The sequence below is a fragment of the Myotis daubentonii genome, chromosome 10 (assembly GCF_963259705.1).
Source record: "Myotis daubentonii chromosome 10, mMyoDau2.1, whole genome shotgun sequence".
NCBI classification, from domain to species: domain Eukaryota; kingdom Metazoa; phylum Chordata; class Mammalia; order Chiroptera; family Vespertilionidae; genus Myotis; species Myotis daubentonii.
Genome location: NC_081849.1, coordinates 71,160,762 through 71,181,311, shown reverse-complemented (window position 1 = coordinate 71,181,311; position 20,550 = coordinate 71,160,762). Strand labels below are relative to the sequence as shown.

General features: G+C 39.5%; 1 protein-coding gene and 1 pseudogene across 2 annotated transcripts in view; one reads left to right on the top strand and one right to left on the bottom strand.

The window, feature by feature from the left end:
- The window catches only part of RELN (reelin), a 440,175-nt gene that overhangs the window by 335,036 nt on the left and 84,589 nt on the right, over window positions 1–20,550 (top strand). For both annotated transcript variants that reach the window (XM_059712765.1, XM_059712766.1), the window contains exons 25-31: window positions 1,478–1,683; window positions 3,563–3,734; window positions 4,435–4,635; window positions 8,751–8,983; window positions 15,425–15,582; window positions 16,988–17,195; window positions 18,713–18,789. In XM_059712765.1, coding sequence (XP_059568748.1) covers window positions 1,478–1,683; window positions 3,563–3,734; window positions 4,435–4,635; window positions 8,751–8,983; window positions 15,425–15,582; window positions 16,988–17,195; window positions 18,713–18,789 — 1,255 coding nt within the window. The remainder of the gene's footprint in view (window positions 1–1,477; window positions 1,684–3,562; window positions 3,735–4,434; window positions 4,636–8,750; window positions 8,984–15,424; window positions 15,583–16,987; window positions 17,196–18,712; window positions 18,790–20,550) is intronic.
- On the bottom strand, window positions 18,021–18,314 carry LOC132211292 (large ribosomal subunit protein eL37-like; annotated as a pseudogene).

Here is a 20,550-nt window from a genome sequence, read left to right as displayed (position 1 = left end):
TAAAATTGAGCGTTCCAACTAGTAAGTTCCTGTGTCAGGATTAATTTCAATGCTTTTTTCACTGGAACCCCCTTTTTCCGGGGGGTGGGGATCTCTTAATTGGCTTTAGATTTTTCAGTAACAATGTTCCCCCTTAATTAGCTCCAAACATTTCCCTGGGACTCATAACTGAAACCCTTTCTTAATTAACTTAGTGAATTTGAGTAGGGTTAAAATTATAAGTATGAGGGGTGTTCTTCTCTAAACTGAGCACCCTGTCTCAGTGTTTCTTCCCAATTTTTAAGTGAACTTCTTAGGAGCTCTCCAAGACCAGGTCAGAGCAGACCGTGGGTTCGCTTTAGCAGAATCTGGGTGGAAGAATCTCATGATCAAGCCTTTTTTTTTTTTCAATCTCATTAGCACAAACCTATTTACACACAGCAGCAATCATGACAAACCTTGTCAATTTCTATCTAACACCTTACAACAGGACTGTGACATGTAGGGAACATAAGTTGCTGGATTTGATGGAATTTTTAACATGTTTAAGACAGAAAGACGCCATGTAGTGGTAGTAAAAACCTATTTAAATGGTCCCTCCCAATCTCTCCATTTCAAGTGGGAAACAGAAAGAGGCTGGCACAGGGACTGGGAGCCTGAGAGATTCAAGTACTCTTCTGTTTTGTAAAGTTTCTATCTTGCCCTAACCAGTTTGGCTCAGTGGATAGAGCGTCAGCCTGCAGACTCAAGGGTCCCAGGTTCGATTCCGGTCAAGGGCATGTACCTTGGTTTCTCTCCCATCGATGTTTCTAACTCTCTATCCCTCTCCCTTCCTCTCTGTAAAAAATCAATAAAATATATTAAAATTAAAATAAAGTTTCTATCTTAAGCCTGTTTCACTTTTATGCCTGGAGGAGGTCCTGGCATACCTCCCGGGAAGACATTCAGTGTGCTAGGCAAGTTTCCTGCAAAATGTTATTTCATCCAATTATCACAAAACCCTATGAGGAAGGTATAGTTGCCATATTGTACCTTTGAGGAAAGTAAACGCTCAGAAAGGTCACACAGCTAATGAACAGCATGAATAATGGGGCTGAGATTCAAACCCAGCTCCAACTGATCTCTAAGTATCAAATTCTCCCGTACTCTGCCTGGGGGACATTCACAAAACAAACATTGGAAGTGTTTTCATTTAAATTAATTTTTATTTTATTTTTAAAGACTTTTGAATACTCTTTGGTGTAATTAGCAATTCCCAAGGATCTCATAACCAGGTCTAGCAATCAGTGATATAGAGACTATTCGAATGTATCCAGGAACAGTTACCAGAACCAAAGCAGAGACAATTAAATGGCGCAACTGCTCCTTTCAACAATAAATGGTGACAAAATCATCTCCATATAGTGCTAGCATGCTCGTATGAATTTAAAACTAAAACAACAAAATGCCTAGGAGCTCCCAGATCTTTGAACCTGTGGTGTTTCTGTCCTTTGGCAAGGCTGGGAAAAGACAGCTGGTGAGCTGGGATCTGGATACTTCTTGGGTGGACTTTGTCCAGTTCTACATCCAGATAGGCGGCGAGAGTGCGGCGTGCAACATGCCCGACAGCAGAGAGGAGGGCGTCCTCCTTCAGTACAGCAACAACGGGGGCATCCAGTGGCACCTGCTGGCAGAGATGTACTTCTCAGACTTCAGTAAACCCAGGTAACCACACCCTGACGGCCTCCCAGTTGTTTCCAGGAATGTAAAGATTGCACTGTTGTTAAGGGTTTCCAAAATGTCGTTAACTTTTGCAAAAATAGATGAAATCATAATTATCTGGTGTGAATGATAGCCTTATACATAAACATTTCATTAAAGTTTCTAGACAGAAAGCATTTGTATTCACATTTGAATTTTTAAAGAATTTGAGAAAAATCTGACTAGCAGAAAAGTGTGACAATTGACCATTTTCCCCCCTCCCCCCCGCCCAAGGAAACTCTGTGACATAGGGCTACTCCAAGCATTTCTGGATTTTTTTTAATGCACATGCAAAATATGTTCATATTTTAGATAGTAAGCTGTATTTTAGTAGTAAGCTATATTTTAATAGTAAGCTATATTATTTTCAAAAGTCTTCTTATGGTTGCACCCAGGGCAGTCCTGCACAGTTTATGGATAAATCTGTAGAGGTTGGATTCTCTCAAATTTGTCACTGGCCCATCCCTGTTTTTATTTTGATGAATGGGGAGGATATATAATAAAATGTCTTCGGTAATGACTGGTCAAGGAGTTTGGGAAAATGATTCATGTTTAATACTAATACCTGTACCAGGCAATCAATGTATTTATCTATACATGTAAATTTAGTTCTTTTTTTTTTAAGAGTACAACTCTCTTTATTTTGACACTTTATTTTTTTAATATATTTTATTGATTTTTTACAGAGAGGAAGGGAGAGAGAGATAGAGAGTTAGAAACATCGATGAGTGAGAAACATCGATCAGCTGCCTCCTGCACATCTCCTACTGGGGATATGCCCGCAACCCAGGTACATGCCCTTGACCGGAATCGAACCTGGGACCTTTCAGTCCGCAGGCCGGCGCTCTATCCACTGAGCCAAACCGGTTTCAGCTAAATTTAGTTCTTTTACAGTTTTGTAGTTTTTTGAAATTTTGTATTTGTACTTTATATTTTATATGTGTCGCTAAAATCTACTCAAAGATATCACTTTTAGAGTATTCCTTTTTGCAATCTCTGCATGTTTACTTTAACACAAAGACAAAGGTTTTTCTTATGTATGTTGGCCAATCATTATTGAACTTGAACATACTAAAGTTGTCCCTGTTTTGCATTTTATAACTGAACCCCCCAGTGGTTTTATTGAAAAAAATTATTACTGAAGAATAGATAGATTTAATTTTTACACATTAAATATATTTTTAAATGTTCCTTAAAATATAGTTATGTTATACAATAGGGGTTCATATGTTTATTGCTTTAAAACATTGAGTAATTTAAATGTGACATAACTTTTCATAATATAACAGAAATAGACATGCAGACATACTGACCAAAAGAATTTCTACTAAGGACACATGGGAGAGGCAGAAACCAAAGACGAGGCAACTGGGTAAATCAAGAAATATAACATCCAGGGAGGAAGTCAGGAATGGTGAGTGGGAGATGGAACCTAGTGAGGTTCCCCAGTCCAGTAGAGAAAGGATTTTAATGGTGCCAAACTGGTTAAAAAAATTTTTTTAATCATTCAGATTATTTCTCCAGGAATTTTTTTCTAGGTATTTCTTGAAAAGGTTATGACCATTATTATGGTATTCAAAAGACATTGTTCAGTGACTTGAACACAATTGAAATATTGCCTCCAAGAGCTACAGTTCCAAATGGAATAAACATGACCAGGACTACACCTGCTTACAACTTTAAACCTCCTGTCGGATCTATTAAACTTAGAAATTTTTCAAAAAATATCAAGAGATCAAACACTTAACTAAACTTTCTCGTATTGCTATTCTCGCTATGTTAACAGCTGCTAAGAAAGACACCGCTTTCCTCTCCTAACCGTAAGTGTCTTGCTTTGATGCAGATTTGTCTACCTGGAGCTTCCGACTGCTGCCAAGACCCCTTGCACCAGGTTCCGCTGGTGGCAGCCCGTGTTCTCAGGGGAGGACTATGACCAGTGGGCAGTCGATGACATCATCATTCTGTCAGAAAAGCAAAAGCACATCATCCCAGTTGTCAACCCAACTTTACCCCAGGTATTTTTTCCATGTCTGAACTCCAAGAAGACAATTATAAAAGTGCATGAAATCAGAGAACTTGGTGCTTGATACCTGAACGTGTAATATAAGTTTCCTGTGTTTGCACTTCATTTCTTTTACTTGCACTTAATTTTTGTTACCTCTTTATGCCACTAGTTCCCAGATTATTCAGAAGGAAAAAACAAACAAACAAACAAAAAACTATGAAGTCTAGCCAAGTCATCAAGCATGATTATTAGTGTGATTATAAAATAAGATACACTCGCCGTAACCGGTTTGGCTCAGTGGATAGAGCATCGGCCTGTGGACTGAAAGGTCCCAGGTTCGATTCTGGTCAAGGGCATGTACCTTGGTTGTGGGTACATCCCCAGTAGGGGGTGTGCAGGAGGCAGCTGATTGATGTTTCTCTCTCATTGATGTTTCTAACTCTCTATCCCTCTCCCTTCCTCTCTGTAACAAATCAATAAAATATATATTTTTTAAAAATTAGATACACTGTGGCAAAATATTTTCAGTTTTTAAATAATCAGAAGAAAAAAATCATTGCAGCCAGAAATAAATCAGTTAAGTTAGAGATTCTGCTGTATTTTCTAGAAATACCAATAGTATATGGCTCTGCTTGTCATGAACTGAAAATTCCTTTCTTGTTCTCAGTTGTCAAATTGCCTTTCTGTGTTGTTTGTATTGTTTGTATTAGAACTTTTATGAGAAGCCAGCTTTTGATTACCCCATGAATCAAATGAGTGTGTGGTTGACGTTGGCTAACGAAGGAATGCTGAAAAATGAAACTTTCTGCTCTGCCACACCGTCAGCCATGGTATTTGGAAAATCAGATGGGGATCGATTTGCAGTAACTCGAGATTTGACTCTGAAACCTGGATATGTGCTACAGTTCAAGGTACTTATGCACAAACCTCTTCGCAGGGCAGGTCAAGGATCAGACCATCTTCCATATTTATAAGTGAACTTGACAAAGAACACACATTTTTCATATACTATTAAAGAAGGGACTCAAACAGGCATTCAATAATCTTAAAATGGCAAATCTTTTCAGTTCCGCCCCATAGGAAAACAGCTTATCATTTTTTTCATGAGCCCTAGAAGTTGTAGCTGTGTCATTGTATTTCTTTAAGTGCTCGTGTACTTCTACTAGAACTAAAAAGAAAATTGACTCTTAGGATTTCAGTCTGATGGTGACTTAATGAATCCCATGCTTCTGAATGGTAATAGATAAGTTCTCCCTTTCAACTTACTAGTACTTTTAGGACTCGAGAGTTATTTTATGCTTTTACTATAGCATTTTCAAATACTCTGTCTTCCTTTGGTGCTGTAAACTTTTACTCTGTCATTGCCCTCTTAAAAGCTTGCTGTTCTTCAGCACTGTGATAACATGTGTCAACATATATAGCAAGTATTTACTTTGACAAGCTCTTTTCTCAGAAGCCTAATCAAAATTTCATTGTGTTTATGATAAAATCCCATTGGTGAATTCTGGGGTCGAAAGAAATGCAGTTTTAATGAACTAGCACAACTACATGGCCCTTACATAACAGCAGGATGCAGATGCTAAATAATTTACAAATGGAATTATTAAAGAGATCAGATGTTTATAGGCAGCTCTAAAATATAATTTCCACTGGTCTATAAACAAGGAAGTTGATTAGTGAACTGTTATCCTTCTCTGTTTAAATTTTGATGCTAACCTACAATGGAAAAACCATTAATAACTGTATATGACTCTATAATAATTTGTTGGTACTATCTAAAGTGATAACAAAATAACAGCAATAGCAAATACATTGCCAGCATACTATGCTGTTTCTCCTCTGACACTTTTTTTATTTAATGTCATAAAATGAGAATAGTGAAAGTCTGCAAGATAATATTTTGAAGTTTATAAAATCTAAATAAAGAAAACATTAAAAGTTTCAAGTATTTAAACAACCAATAAGAATGCATCATGCCTAAGAAAAAGGCTCAATCCTCAGATCACGCCAGAAGACTATTGACTTGTGGCTGTTAGTTAATAATAGATATGTAATATGGGTCATTCAGGGATTGACAACTAACATATATTTGGCATCTGTAAGAAAAACTTTGTGTCATTTGTACAGAAATGCACAGTGCTGATACTAGGTGCTAGAAATATGGAGGTTAAAAATATGGCCCTAGCCCTCAAGGACCTCAGAAACTAGTAAGTGAACCAGAAAAGTGAGCAGTCCCAGGATTATTGTAGTAGAAACAGGCTCTGATCTATGGGAGTACCTAGCATAGCGCATGTGGCCAGTGCTCCAAAAATGTTAGTTGAATAAATGTGTGGGTGGATGGATTGAAATTGGAAATGTCTGGAAATACAGAGACTTAGATGAACAATGGAGGGGGAGGAATTCCATTAGAGGGAACAGAATGTGCAAATATATGAAAATAATGAAAGTGCTAATGAAACTGGAAAATTTGGAAACTTTTTTTAAAAGTCTGGAAAATATACCATAGAAGTGATAAAGTTGATCCTAATTGGCTTTACATGATACACTAAGTCACTTGTAAAGCCAAACAGATCAAGATTTGGCCATGAGAAGGGAAGCAACCGTCAGGTTATAGAAAAGTAGGGGAAGCCCCTCCCACCCCCACCCCATCCCAGAGCCATACAACTCAGTCACTGACATCCCCTGGTCTGCTCCAACCTCTACACCCTGGCCAAGGCAGATGACTCCTCAGCAGGGTGTAAGCTCTGCAGCGTGGGGTGAGAGGGAGTCCAGAAAGTGGGAGCTATTGCATTCCCTCAGGCTGGTTCCATCAAGAGAGGAATGCTAAACCCAAGAAAGACGCTGTCTGTGGTGTGGGAGAATGACTCAGCTCAGGGATTTTTGAAGCTGTCTCTTCAGCTGTCTCCCCAAACCTCAGACTATCCTCCCTCGACTCTCTTCTGGTCCGCCTTCCCTCGCCAGGGCCCAGGGTGAGTGGCTGCGAATGAAATGTTGTGTGTTGGCTCTTTAAGAGGGCACTCCTGTCTCATTCTGATGAACAGGATCCTGCTGACTCTCACAGCTGGACGTTATGTGAGCACCTCTTCCTGGCTCTGGTGCTCTGGGCTGGGGAGCCCAGCAGGGGGTTGAGACCCCACAGGGTGAACCTTTGCAAGTGAGATATCCCTCGGGACCTCAGCCGCAGCCTTTTTTCACATCTCCACACTTCCTACCAGTCCCTCCGTGGGTTATTCTGTAAATCCGTGGTTATAACACTTCTCTTCAGCTAGTCTTCTGTTGGTTAGTCAGGATGATTGTTCTATAATTTAGTTGTGATTTCAGTTTGGTCCAGGGAGGAGGTGAGTGTACCTTTCACTGACTCTACCGCCATCTGAAGGAGATTATTGGAATCTTCTTTTGAAAGACTGGATCCAGCTACTGCATAGTCACAGGGATGAACTGGTTGACCTCTCGAGCTCTGGCCCAATATTATTTGTCTATGGCCCTACCTTTCCTTCATCCTTTATTCTTTGGTTATTATTGTGGTATTTTGAGTCCCTGCTTAAATGTTTTCTATAATATTTGACTAATCTTATTTGTAGTCTTATACAGTGAAATTCTATGGTGGCTCCCAGCAACAAATGAAATAAGACATGAATAGATCAATCATGTAAGATAGCATGTAATTAAATAAATATCAGAAAGAGTATTTTACATTTATGATTAGCAAAAATATAAACTAAAACTAATTAAAATAATGTATATACTTTTTGAATTGGAAAGAAACTGCCTTAAACTAGAGTAATATTCAGAGTTGTGGTAAATTGACTCATTTGAAACCAATTGATTAAAAATGAACACATATAGCCCAGCTGGCATGGCTCAGTAGTTGAGCATCGACCTATGAAACAGGAGGTCACGGTTTGATTCCCGGTCAGGGCACATGCCCAAGTTGCAGGCTCAGTCCCCAATGGGGGGCATGCAGGAGGCAGCCAGTCAATGATTCTCTCTCATCATTGATCTTTCTCTCTCTCCCTGTCCTTCCTCTCTGAAATCAATAAAAATATTTTTAAATGAACACATATAAATAGAAAATTTAAAAAGTGTCTACATTTTGACTTAGTAATATTGTTCCAAGGAATGTATCTGGTGATTAACAAATCAACTGAAGAAGAAAAAAAAGATACATTTTTTGCAAAACTGCAGATAATAATAAAATAATATGTTCAATAAAAAGTAGGGGGAAAGTTTTAGAAGTGTGATAACTTCAACTATATGAACAACATATATACTTCTTTGTAAAGATTAGAACAAGCGTGTCAAACTCAAAGGCTAACACGGGCCAAATAAATGAGGCATGTGGCCCACGGGCCACAAATTTGACATACTGGGATTAGAAGATAAAAAACTGAGAAAAAAGTAGTGTGTTAGAGCATTGGGATTTAGGTTGCATTTTTTAATGCTATTAATCCTATGATGACATTCCTCTGCTTAAGTGCACAGAGCAGTATTAATTTTATCTCTGGATTCTTTTGTTTATTTGATGCTGTGACTAAGTTCGTTCATCTAAGTTGACAATGATTTCTTACTGGGCTTTGGCAAGAAAATTGAATAAAGACGTTTTTTCCACTAAAGCAGAGAGGACAGCCCTCTCTTCAGGTAACCTTCATGTTTTGAAGAGGACAGCTTTTCATCTTCTGCTTCCCTCTGTTTATGCCATCTGGGAAAGGAGAAGAAAACATAGCTTGGCCTTTGTCCAAGGTTTCAACATCACGGATACTGTGCTCCTCTCTTTCCTCCTATAATCCCAGGAAATTCACAAAAACGGGCAACTGGTCCGACTTTCTACTAAAGAGCACCTATTGTTTGCCTAAAGAAGGATTTCCAGAACCTATGGAAAGGTCTTGGTTAAAACTGAGCTGCAGGCCTTAGCATTATCAACTTAATTTGAACTCAGTAGGAAGGGCCCTGGCTACTGTAGCACCTAATTTGTTAAATGATGACTTGGAACTAAAATGTTGTGTCCTCCTGCCTTTCCTTTCAATAGCTAAACATAGGGTGTGCCAGTCAGTTCAGCGGTGCTGCCCCAGTTCTTCTCCAGTACTCGCATGATGCTGGGATGTCCTGGTTCCTGGTGAAAGAAGGCTGCTACCCAGCTTCTGCAGGCAAAGGATGCGAAGGAAACGCCCGAGAATTGAGTGACCCCACCATGTATCACACTGGAGACTTTGAAGAATGGACAAGAATCACCATTGTTATTCCAAGGTCCCTTGCATCCAGGTAAAGTGACCTGTCTTATTATGTGCCATAGCCGCTGTTTCTTGGGAGTATATATTTATCTCAGTGTTTTATTTCATGCATCTTAATAACTAAAAGAATTCATATAATCTAGCTTTATCTATTTAAGTAATGACTCTTGAGGAAAAGAATGCTGTAACGAAATTCCCAAAGTAAGGATGTGTGTCTGCGTGTGTGTGTGCACGTGTGCGTGTGCGCATGTGACACATTTACAGTTATGAAACAAATTCACTCACTCAGTCACTCATGTATTCATCTGTTCAACATATATTTATTGACCACTGTTCTAAGCACTGGGAGTACAGCCATGAACAAACGATGTTAAAGGCTAAAAAAGATTATAAGACATTATATCAGATTTCACTTTATATAGATTTTTGATAAATTAATGCCTCCTTGTAAAGACAATTTGAAATATCTTGCAATATAAATGATCCCTTTAAATGACTATTACAATAAATATTAAAACAATAGATCAAAAGATTAAAATTCAGTTAACAGGAATGAGATCAAGCACTTCAAATGAATTTGTTTCATTCATAGGACAATAAATTTAACTCTTAGTTTCCTGGCAGCTCAGACAAAGGGGGAAAATATAGGATCATTTAGTTCTCATTGTTGGGTTAAAAAAAAGGAAGCATATACATTCTGATTTTTTAAAAGATACTCTTTTTCCATGTTCAGTATTGTAGGATAAATATATATATATATATATATATATATATATATATATATATATACACACACACACACATGCTTATGCCAGGTAGAGTAGGTAACATAGAGATCAGTATCTTTAACTATTACTTCATGAAAGATAAAGGAACATTCTTCAAGTAGACACTTTTTAATAGAATCTTAGAACAGAGAATTAAATTGTGATTCAATCAAAGCATTTCTGTGTGGAGCTGAGGCAAATCAGTAAGTGTATTTGCACTGCTTACTATGGATGTGGCTTAATATATGATTGGCATACTCATTAATGCCATTCAACAATATATTTAGCTTGCTTCATTCCTAAAATATGTAAGATTGTGCTATCCCCACACGCCTTAAAGTTTGACATGGTCTAATGAAATATGAGTAAAATGAAGCATGTGACTTCAAGAGCCCACTGTACACTTTGTCATGTTCTCTGCTTCATGAAAGCATGTTCTAAGATGAAGCTTACACGAATTTGGGTCCCCGCGTGTCTACAAGAAGCAGACTTCCTTGCCAATGTATACTAGACATGTAGCATAATCAGGAAACAAGCTTTGGTGGAGTTAAGCCACTGAGATTGGGGGTTGTTTATTACCACAGCATAACTTTCCTCATCCTGACTGGCATAATGATAAAAGCTTAGCAATCTATAGGAGTGGCTTATTCGTAAAGTTCTTGGGGACTATTCTGTTTGTGAATTTTTCACCTAACTGATCATCAACTTTGCTCTGTATCATCTAGCTAGGTAAGCTGGTTGTGTTCTCTCAGATGTGTATCCCTGAAAAAATTACACCATAAACTTCAGTAGAAAAACTTCCCATCACAGTATCAGGCACTACATCAGGTCAAGGTATAGACATGGCTCCCTGCACATGGCTCCTCTTGATCCATAGGACTGTAAACTAAAAAGACGAATTATGTACCCCACCTATATTCAACACTGGAAAGACAATGACCGGATAAACACAATAGACATTCCCACTAAAAAAGTGAAAAAAAAAAGTAAAGAATGGGAAGCACATGGTAGCCACTGGTTGTGGGAATTCTGAAAGCCAGCAAGATACTTGTTACCTGCATCTCCCTCTTTCACGAACAATGTCCAGGACAAGAAAGGTTCCTTGATTAAGAGAGTTCTGTTCCCTAATCAGTTGTTCTTCCCAGCTGTTGGTTCTACTCTCCAGGCTTCACCCTTTAAGACATCTTCCCTTTTCCATAAAAACATGCAGCTAAATAGCCAGCTCATCCTGCTTTCTGCCCATCTCAAGCTGGGCGTGCAGCCCTTGTTCTCCTTACCTCCACCACTGCCTTTCTGTCTACATGCTTTTCTGACACTGTGGCCCAACCACAGCTCTTCCTAAATATGTAGGTGCAGCACTCTACGAAGTTGGGGAGCATGGGAGTGGGGGGATAGGGGGTGGGCATCTTTGCTACAATGAGTAGAATATGAGGGTGCTGGAAGATATCACTAGAAAGTAGTCAGCAGAATCAGAGGCCAACAACACAAATCTAGTTTGAATCCCCAAAGCCAGATAGTATACAGTGGCATCTGAAGCTGCAGTTTGTTTGACATTGGGTGAAATAATCCAACAGATAAAGCCACATGTGAGAAATAAGAGAAACTTGTCCTTAATATCACAAAGCAAGCCAATATTTTGAGGCTACCAATGTATCAATATTTTCTTGGACCTCAGCTTTTGGAAGAAGAAATATTGTTCCTTAGAATCCAACTTCCTGGTTAATTTGAATAGCATCCAGCTTATTGGTTGGTGGCATTTCTAACGAAGAGCTCTCTACTAGAGAGTAGTAAATATGTTTCTACTTTAACCCAAGTAAATGAGCTGTTGTTGTTCCTTCTGCAATATGTTAAACTCAGATATCTCCAAATACAGTGTTGGAAAGCTGAGAATTCTAAGTGTGAAAATTGTCAAAATTTGGAGCTATTTTTGTCACAAAGCAACATGCTTATAATACTAGTCGTTACTAGAACATTGCTCTTTCACAAATAATTCTAAGCTAATTTTCTCAAAAGGAGCAGTTTGCACTCAGGTGAATTCTCTTGGTTCTTGCCTACAGAGGAGAGACATTGACTGTGGTAAATATGTGCTGATACGTCCCTCCTGACTCTCAGCAACACCCCCAACCATACAGTATGCCATGCAACCTGCTGTAGGTTCTTCATGCGGAATGCAAAAAAAAAGTTGGTCTATCTGGGAGGGCTAGAAATAGTTGCTTAGTAATCAACAGAATGTCCCCTCCACCACCACCCACCACCTGTGCACCTCTGCAGTGGACAAGCAGGTGCTCGGGAACCTTCCTTGTTTGAGAGGCAAATGCAACCTTTTCTGAAGTGTGGTAGTGGACGAGGGTGTTGTAGAAACCAATTCTCCTGGTCACTCAGGCATCCTCCAAACAAAGGTAACTGATGAAGGGTACAAAGATAGAGTCTCATCTTTTATTTCTTCCTTACCTGAGACATGCAAAGGGGGAGTTTTGTTCAGTAATTCTTTTAAAAATCTATTTTTATTGACTTCAGAGAGGAAGGAGAAGGAAAGAGAGATAGAAACATCAATGATGAAAGAGAATCATTGATTGGCTGCCTCCTACAGGCCCTCTCCCGGGATCGAGCCCTCAACCCAGGCATGTGCCCTTGACCAAGGACCCTTCAGTCGCAGGCCTACGCTCTACCCACTGAACCAAACTGGCTAGGGTTGTTCAGTAATTTAAGTAGTCAAACCACACTATGGTTTATTTCTAGTAAAGCTGCGTAAGATCAAATTCTGTGTTTTCCTCAGTCGTTACTTCCTTCAGTTCTTTCCAGACCTTCCTGACTATCCGGTCAAAGGCCTCTATTACATGCTCCCATGGCTCAGTGTCCTGCTTAATGGTGATAGTTATCCGAGTTGCACATTCACATTTCTTTGTGCAGGGGTTTAATTAAGTCTGTCTCCTCACTCAACTGTGGGCTGTGTGAAGGCAGGAGCCAGGTAGGATTTCTGCTTCCCATCGTCTCCCTGGCCCTGGCATGTTGTATCACATGATCTCACGCATATGTGGAATCTAATGAACAGAATAAACTGATGAACAAAGTAGATCCAGAGACATAGAAGCATGGAACAGACTGTCGAATCTCAGAGGGAAGATGGGGGTGGGTGGGTAGGAAGAAATCAACCAAAGAACTTGTATGCATATATGCATAACCCAGGAACACAGATAATAGTGCGGTGAAGGCTTGGGGAGGAGGGAGGGGGCAAGTTTCTCAATGGGAGAAAAAGGGGGACATGGGTTATACTTTCAACAATAAAAGTTTAAATAAATGCAAACTATGTGGAATCTAGGCATTCTTATTAGCTTACCTTTGGCTGACTTATTTCCTCCCTTCTTATGGTCTCTCTATGATTATATTTTTTAGTAAACTTACTAGTTCTTCCTTTTATTCCAGCAACCCAGAGGTTGCTAAATTACTTGTGCTCAATTCCAAGATTGCGCTCCTGAGAGGAGAACAGAATAGCAATAGGGATCAGGAAGCAGGCACAACTTGGAGAAATTGCAATGAAGCAAAGCTCGCCCACGTCGTGATCAGTGAAACAAACCTCTGTTTCTTTGATTTGTGCTTCCAACAAAAAAACAACTAGCAAAGATTAAAAGAAGGAAAAAAAGGTCCCAGCTCTTGCCCTTTTGCTCTGGAACATAGGTTTCCAGCGAGGACACTCAGCCATGATTCACCATGTCCTGGACTCACAAAATGATTAACAAAATGATTGGTCATTTTGTTTTATTTAAATATGCCTTCGTTAATGCTGAGCTCCTGAGATCCTTCACCCTCTCAAATACCGAACAGCACACTGTGCTGCTTGGTTCTGTAGCACCCTTAGGATCCTCCAACAGGGGTGTCGCTTTCTCTCTGGCCAGACTAAACATTGATTTTTTTTATTATAATGAAAATTATAGGAATCCAAGGGTCAAATAGGTCAAGGCACTTCACTTGCCCTTTGTCCATTATCAAATTACCAAATCTTCTAGAATTCTACCTAAATGTAGGATTCTCCAACCTTCTGAATGCCTCTGGGCCTCGGTCTGAGGTTGCCCCTTCCATGAAGCAGAGATGCCAGGTGGGAGAGCTTGGGCAGAAAAAGAAGGTGTTCTTACCTCTTTTTTTTCTGACTTTCCATGGAGTAGAAGCTATGGATCTATAGGTCTCTGGATTTTATTATAGAAAAGTTAAAAGAAAAGACAAGTATGACTGACTTCTAATCAAATAGGACTTATATGATGGAATTGGTGTGTTTTCCTCTTTTATTACAGATACACAGCCTACATTTTGGAAGGGACACAGAGCCCGTAACATTTTCCTTCAGAGCAATTTTCAAAAGCTACTGTTCATCAATTCCATTTACTTCTTTTGAGGGGAAAAATCTCTTCACAGCCTAAATAACATTGCAATCCCAATGGGAGGAATTTTCCCAAGGTCCATGCTTCTGCAACTGTATTTCCTTTTTTCTTTTCCTTTCTTCTTTCTTTTATTTTTGCTTTGTTTTTCTAATATTTAATTCAGTTGTCTTTTACCTTTGAAAATAAGACCAATATATTTTGAATTAGCTCCAAAGAAAATAAGTGTTCACTGAAGAATGTGTGTTAAGACTTTGTGTTAATAGATGAGTAACCGCTGAGCACTTTTACTCCCAGTAAACAGCACCATTGGTTACATTCTGCAGATTTGCCTAAAGTAGGTAACTTAAAACAACAAGGAAAAAAACACACTGCTATGGTTTAGTGTTGCCATATTAGCAAAACTACTTGAAGAAGCAGAAAGAAATGTGTTCTGATGCTGACACATTATGTTCATAATAAAAGAGGGGAGAAGGAAACATCTTTGTCTACAGTTATCCTTAACAATCTTTATTGATCTCTAAGATTCTTTACCCTTTTTTACTGATTCACTCCAAAGTCTATAAATATTGGCAGCAAAATTAATTGAAATCTAGATAGCCTAATCCACCTTTCCTTTGTGATATCAATAGAACTAAGGAAGACAATGTGTTTTCCTGGTATGAAATGAAAGATGTGTGTAGGTTTCCAAATATTTAAAAAGAAAAGAGATGTGTTGAAGGGATTGAAAAGATTGGAAAGCAACTGGAACAAGTCTTAGTTTGGCGGCCTCACGACTGTTACTGTGGGGGGAGGACTGGACAGCAGCCCAGCCCGCTGGTGTCCCCGGGTTTTGAAGCACAGGGACCAGGTCCCTCCTTTGTTCATTGGCAGTTACCAGTGTTCACTGGCAGCCCAGCTGGTTGCTAAGAGTTCACAGAATGAGCGCCTTGGAGATCTGCAGATGCAAAGGGAAGAGGAAGGCAACAGGTGGGAACAGAGCTGTCAGGACAAACTTTATTCTTCACTATCAGAATCATGCCAGTGGCAAATAGCCAGAGTCCCTTATGTATTCTAGCAAAGAGCTTTCATTTGATGGTTTCAAAAATTTCCAGGGAGCCTCTTACAATCTACAAGTAAAAACCTATACTGTGTTCCTGGACATCAAAAGTCTCCTGTACCTGATATTGAAATATTTATACTGAAGAAGTTTTGAGAAAGATCTGAGAGAGACATCTTATGAAGGTTGTGTCCAATCAAGCATACTTTCAAATACTAGTGTATTTTAACTGTCATAGATTTCAGTGCTTAGCAGAGAGACGTTGGTACAAGAACACATGTTGTTTTTCCCAACAGTAAGATCAGATTCCGCTGGATCCAGGAGAGCAGCTCACAGAAAAACGTGCCTCCCTTTGGTTTGGATGGAGTGTACATATCTGAGCCTTGTCCCAGTTACTGCAGTGGCCATGGGGACTGCGTCTCAGGGGTGTGTTTCTGTGACCTGGGGTACACCGGTAAGGCCTCAGACAGGTGTCTGTTTGTAAAATATGTCTCTAGTTACTATATTTCATGTTACTTCTTCTAAGGAAATATATTCTAAATTTAATCTTCCTTAAGTCTTAATCGCAAGAATTTGCAACCCAAGCACATGAAATGCTAAAATATTTTTGTAGTTTTGAGCTGCCTAAGGAAGAAAAATATAACACGAACTTTTTTATTGATTTTAGAGAGATGGGGAGAGAGAGACACACACACACATGCAGAAATTGATTTAACGTTCCACTTATTTATGCATTCATTGGTTGCTTCTTGTATGTAACCTGATGGGAGATTGAACCTGCAACCTTGGCATATTGGGATGACATTCTAACTAACTGAGCTACCCAGCCAAAGGCAACACAAATTTTTATTAGTAATAACAGTAACAACTAACATTGTTTGAGTTCCTAATTCATGCTAGGCTCTATAGTAAGTGCCTTTTTATTTCATCTCACTTAATTCTAACAATAACCCTGTGCCATAATATTGTTATTGTTCCTGTGTACATTTAAGGAAACTGAGGCACAGAGCGATTTAGTAATCTGACAAGGTTACAGAGGTAGGATTGCTAGAGCTAGGCTTCAAACCCTTACAAGTCATTTTCTAAAACCCAGGCCCAAGATCTTAATCACTTGGCTGCAAGGACTCCCTGTACTTTTTACATTGTTTTTTTAATAAGAAATGTAATTGTATACATTTAAAGTAACAATCAACTTATGAAATGATAATCTAAGACTACCAATGAGAACTTTACAAGAATAGTATTTTTGGACCACAGTCACCATTGAATGTTGTTATAAGCAAAAATAAAAAGGGAGCTGAGACGAAAGAGAAAATTAAAGAGAAAATATTATAAGCATCAGTACCTTTTTTAGAATTTTTCTTGGAGACAACTTTAAACAGATTCTTCTTAGCTTTTCAGTGCCTTGCCCTTCTGGAGTGTAACCAGGGGCAAACGTGTTGTTCAGGGGCCTTCCGTGGAGAGCACTGGCACCTGTGGCTTCAGGGTGGTTATCTAAAATCTGGGATTAACTCCTCCCATTGGTCCTCTAACAGAAGGGTGACAGAGAAGCTAACTTTATTGTGGACAAAATCTATTCTCAGTTTGTACAAATCCTTTGAGTAGCAAGAGCCATGGAAATGTGTGGTTCCCAATGTCTCCCATTAAAAAAAAAAACAATTATAGAGGCAGAATAGTGTTTCTGAGGATGGTAGTGACAGCTGCATTTCAGTCATGCAATTGTGAGATACAAATTTTCATTTGGTTTCTTTCTCCTAACACCTGTGCAAATGTTTCCATGGCCCATGCGCTTGAATGTACCTTACAACATGAAAGGATTTCAATGAAACCTCTCTCCCGTGTATTTCTTTTCTCGGAAGCCGCACAAGGAACCTGTGTGTCTAATGTGCCTAATCACAGTGAGATGTTCGATAGGTTTGAGGGGAAGCTCAGTTCTCTGTGGTACAAGATAACCGGAGGCCAGGTTGGAACGGGCTGTGGGACGCTCAACGACGGCAAATCCCTCTACTTCAGTGGCCCAGGGAAAAGGGAAGCGCGGACTGTCCCTCTGGACACCAGGAATATCAGGTAAGTAGTTCGTTGGTACACTTCTCCATGAACATTGTATTTACCATGTCATATGGTCTAACCTGAAACGTATTCTGTTTCGGGGTTCTGTTCTGTCATTGAGGTTTACATAATAATGTTTCTCTATATAGATTCTGATATGTAAAAATGAGGCATAACTTTAAGTCTGTAATAAAATGGGTAATTTCTACAAAATTTATACCACAATTTATTAATCAGTATACAGTCATCACCCAGCCTTGTATATCAGCTTGGTTTTCTAAACTCCTGCATTATCATGAAGACCATTTGGTATTATTTTTAACATATTTCAGGTAAAGCAAAGATTTTTTTTTTCAACTTTAAATTTTGTGTCTGAAAATGATGCATCCCATTTATCTAAGTCTATTTGTTTTCACTTAACGAAAAGTGCTCCAGAATTTAAAATACCTATGCTGACACCTACTGGTAAAATAAATAACTGCTTGGTTTTAAGGTCAAGTATCACACCTAAAATAAAACTGTGCTGCTTATAAATCAATTAGATTATTTGAGAATTGGGAGAAAGAAAAATGAAGAAATGTTTGAAACTTCTAGACGTTCTTCTCACTAAAATCTGGAGTTCTGTGTCATACTTTCTGCTTTCAATCTCTTTCTCCTCTGAGTCCTCCTCGCAGGAGCCTGCCTGTCAGGTAGACCCTCTCTGTTGGTTTACCGTGGACTGAGGCATAATGTCATTCACACTGAGTGAGTGTCAGTTGTGAAAAATTAAACCATCTAAGTATCTGTCCCTAACAAATGTAGCATTCAGCTTCTTTAAAAAAACAACATTTCTTGCTTGACTAGTCATTGAAATTCTGTAGATGAACTGGATGCTGCCCTCTTGGATTTAGGTGTTGTTCTTGCATGGGATCCATGCCTGATTGTGGTACACAATTTTAGGTGCCTCACGCCACCAGCGCGGGTGGTGTTTGCTCGTTTAGCCTTGGCACTCACTCCACTTATACTTCCTCTTCCGCTTGCGGTAGCCACCCTTGCCGCAGGTGGACTTCGGAAGGGACAGCCCTTGGAGCCACTGCGGCGGCACAGTGTGTGCGGCTTGTTGCGGCGCTTTCCAACCAAGGATGTTTCCTTCGTCATCTTGCTTCTGTGGCCAAGACCAAAGAGCTCAGCTTCTTAATGTTAGATTTTTTTCCCCCTCATCTTGAGTTTCCAAGATCAGTATTCTCTTGATCTAAGGAACTCTCATTTCAGTGACTTCATTTCATTACATCAGCCTGTCAAAATAAAGTGGGGTTAAACTGTTTCCTTTAGTTTCGGTGGTTATTACAGAATAAAATGAATGTCATATGGATTATTTTTTAATGGTTAGAGAATAACTTATGATATAATCTCTGTTGTTTATGGTGGTCATATGCCCTTTATGTTTAAAACTTAAGAATTATAGGATTTTTGTGTGTGTCATAAAGCAAAAGGTTAAATGTCTTCTGAATTCACCTATTTGTAAGTAACTTGGAGGTTTTTTTTTTCCTTCCCAGACTCGTTCAGTTTTATATACAAATTGGAAGCAAAACATCAGGCATTACCTGCATCAAACCAAGAGCTAGAAATGAAGGTAAGCTGCCATCTTTGATGGAAATTGCAGTTACTATTGGCAAGTTAGTTCTTTTTCCTCCCAGAGTTGGTCCAGGATTTTGCAAACTGATCCACTCCCTGAATCATTCCTTCTCCTCTCTTCTCCGTCATTGAATGGGCAGCTGCATAGAGCCATGATCTCTAAAATTCCTCATGCAGATCCGTAAGCCTGAAAAGCATCATGTCTGCTCTGGCTCAAAGTATATTTGTTTTAGGGAACCCTGATCATTTTATAACTTTACACAGGGAGAAAAAAAATAGCAGAGACTTTTACATTTGGCTCAGGGACTAGAAATGTGTTTGCATAGATCATTATTGAATGCAGATCAAATGCTACTTTTTGCCCATAAACATTCTAGGGGTACTGGGATCATTGAGTAGAAGAAGCAGTTCTTGGTAATAATGAACATTAACTTTGAACACTATACACACACACACACACACACACACATATATGGCACTATTCCATGTGTTTTAACTGTGTTCATTTAATTCCCATCATACCCCTTTGCTATAAGTACTATTAGTAGCCCTATTTTACAGATGTAGAAGTTGAGGTACAAGGAATTCAAGTAACTTACCCAAGATCATGCAGTTAGTAAGTGGATGAACAGGGATTCAAGCCACTCACACTGGGTCCAGACCCCATGACTTAACCACCATGCTATACTGCCTCTCCCCTTGCCCAGACCTCTGCTCTCTCTAAGCATCTATACCATCTTCTGCCTCAGTGATTCAGTTCTGAAAGAAATTCAGAAGGCTTGAAGCATGCAAGGTGGCCTTCAGGAGCTCTACAAAGATAATGAGGTTCCTTAAGGGACTCCGAATGTGAATTGGCTCCTAGCACGAAATCCTCCTCCAGTCCCTGATCTCACAAATGGCATGTGAAGAGTTTTACAGCTTCTAAGTTTGTTATTATCTCAAGCATGACTGTGTAAAACATGGTGACTTAAACAGTACCTATTAGCCAATAAACCTACTGATAGCTCTATTCGTCAATTCTAAATGTCCTTGGCCATATCAGCACACACTGAAAGCTTTTGTGACTTTTTCTGAGTATCTCAGTACTTTTAGTCTAGTAATTATCTAGATCACCTATTTACTGAAGCAGCAGTCTAGAAACTTTTATAGACCATTTTGTGTTCTCTAATCTCTTCAACAAGGGTTTATTAAGAGTTTTCTCTAAGCCTGACATTATTCCAGCGAGCTGCAGATACAGTGTCACCAAAAGACTGATTCATCAGTCATGATGAGCTGAGTTATGCTGCAGTAACAAACAGCTGAGAGAAACTAAGATGGCGGCATAGATAAACACCGGGAAATTGCTGCTTCCCACAACAATTGATAAATGCATCAAAAACACAAGCCGGACTCATCCAGAACTACAGGAGAGCTGGCTGAGTATAAATTCTACAACTAGAAGGAAAGAAAAGCACACTGAGAGCCAGAGGAGCTGCAGAGGTGGAGTGCAGAGGTACGGGGGCTCGCGTGCGCGGAAAGGGTCTGGCACCTGAGGACGCGGCTGTCTTTTTGAATCCGGAGGGAGACACAAGCTCCCCACGGCTCTGAAATCCAGTTCCGGGAAGTCTCTGGGGACCCAGCACTCATACGGGGAGAAACTGGTCTCTCTGGCAGCGGGCGAGCTTGAGGGCAGCTTTCCCTCAGAGGTGCTTGCAGCCATTGCCGGGACACTGGAACTCGTGACTCCTTAGGGCGGGGCTGAGGCTCCGCCATAGCTGCT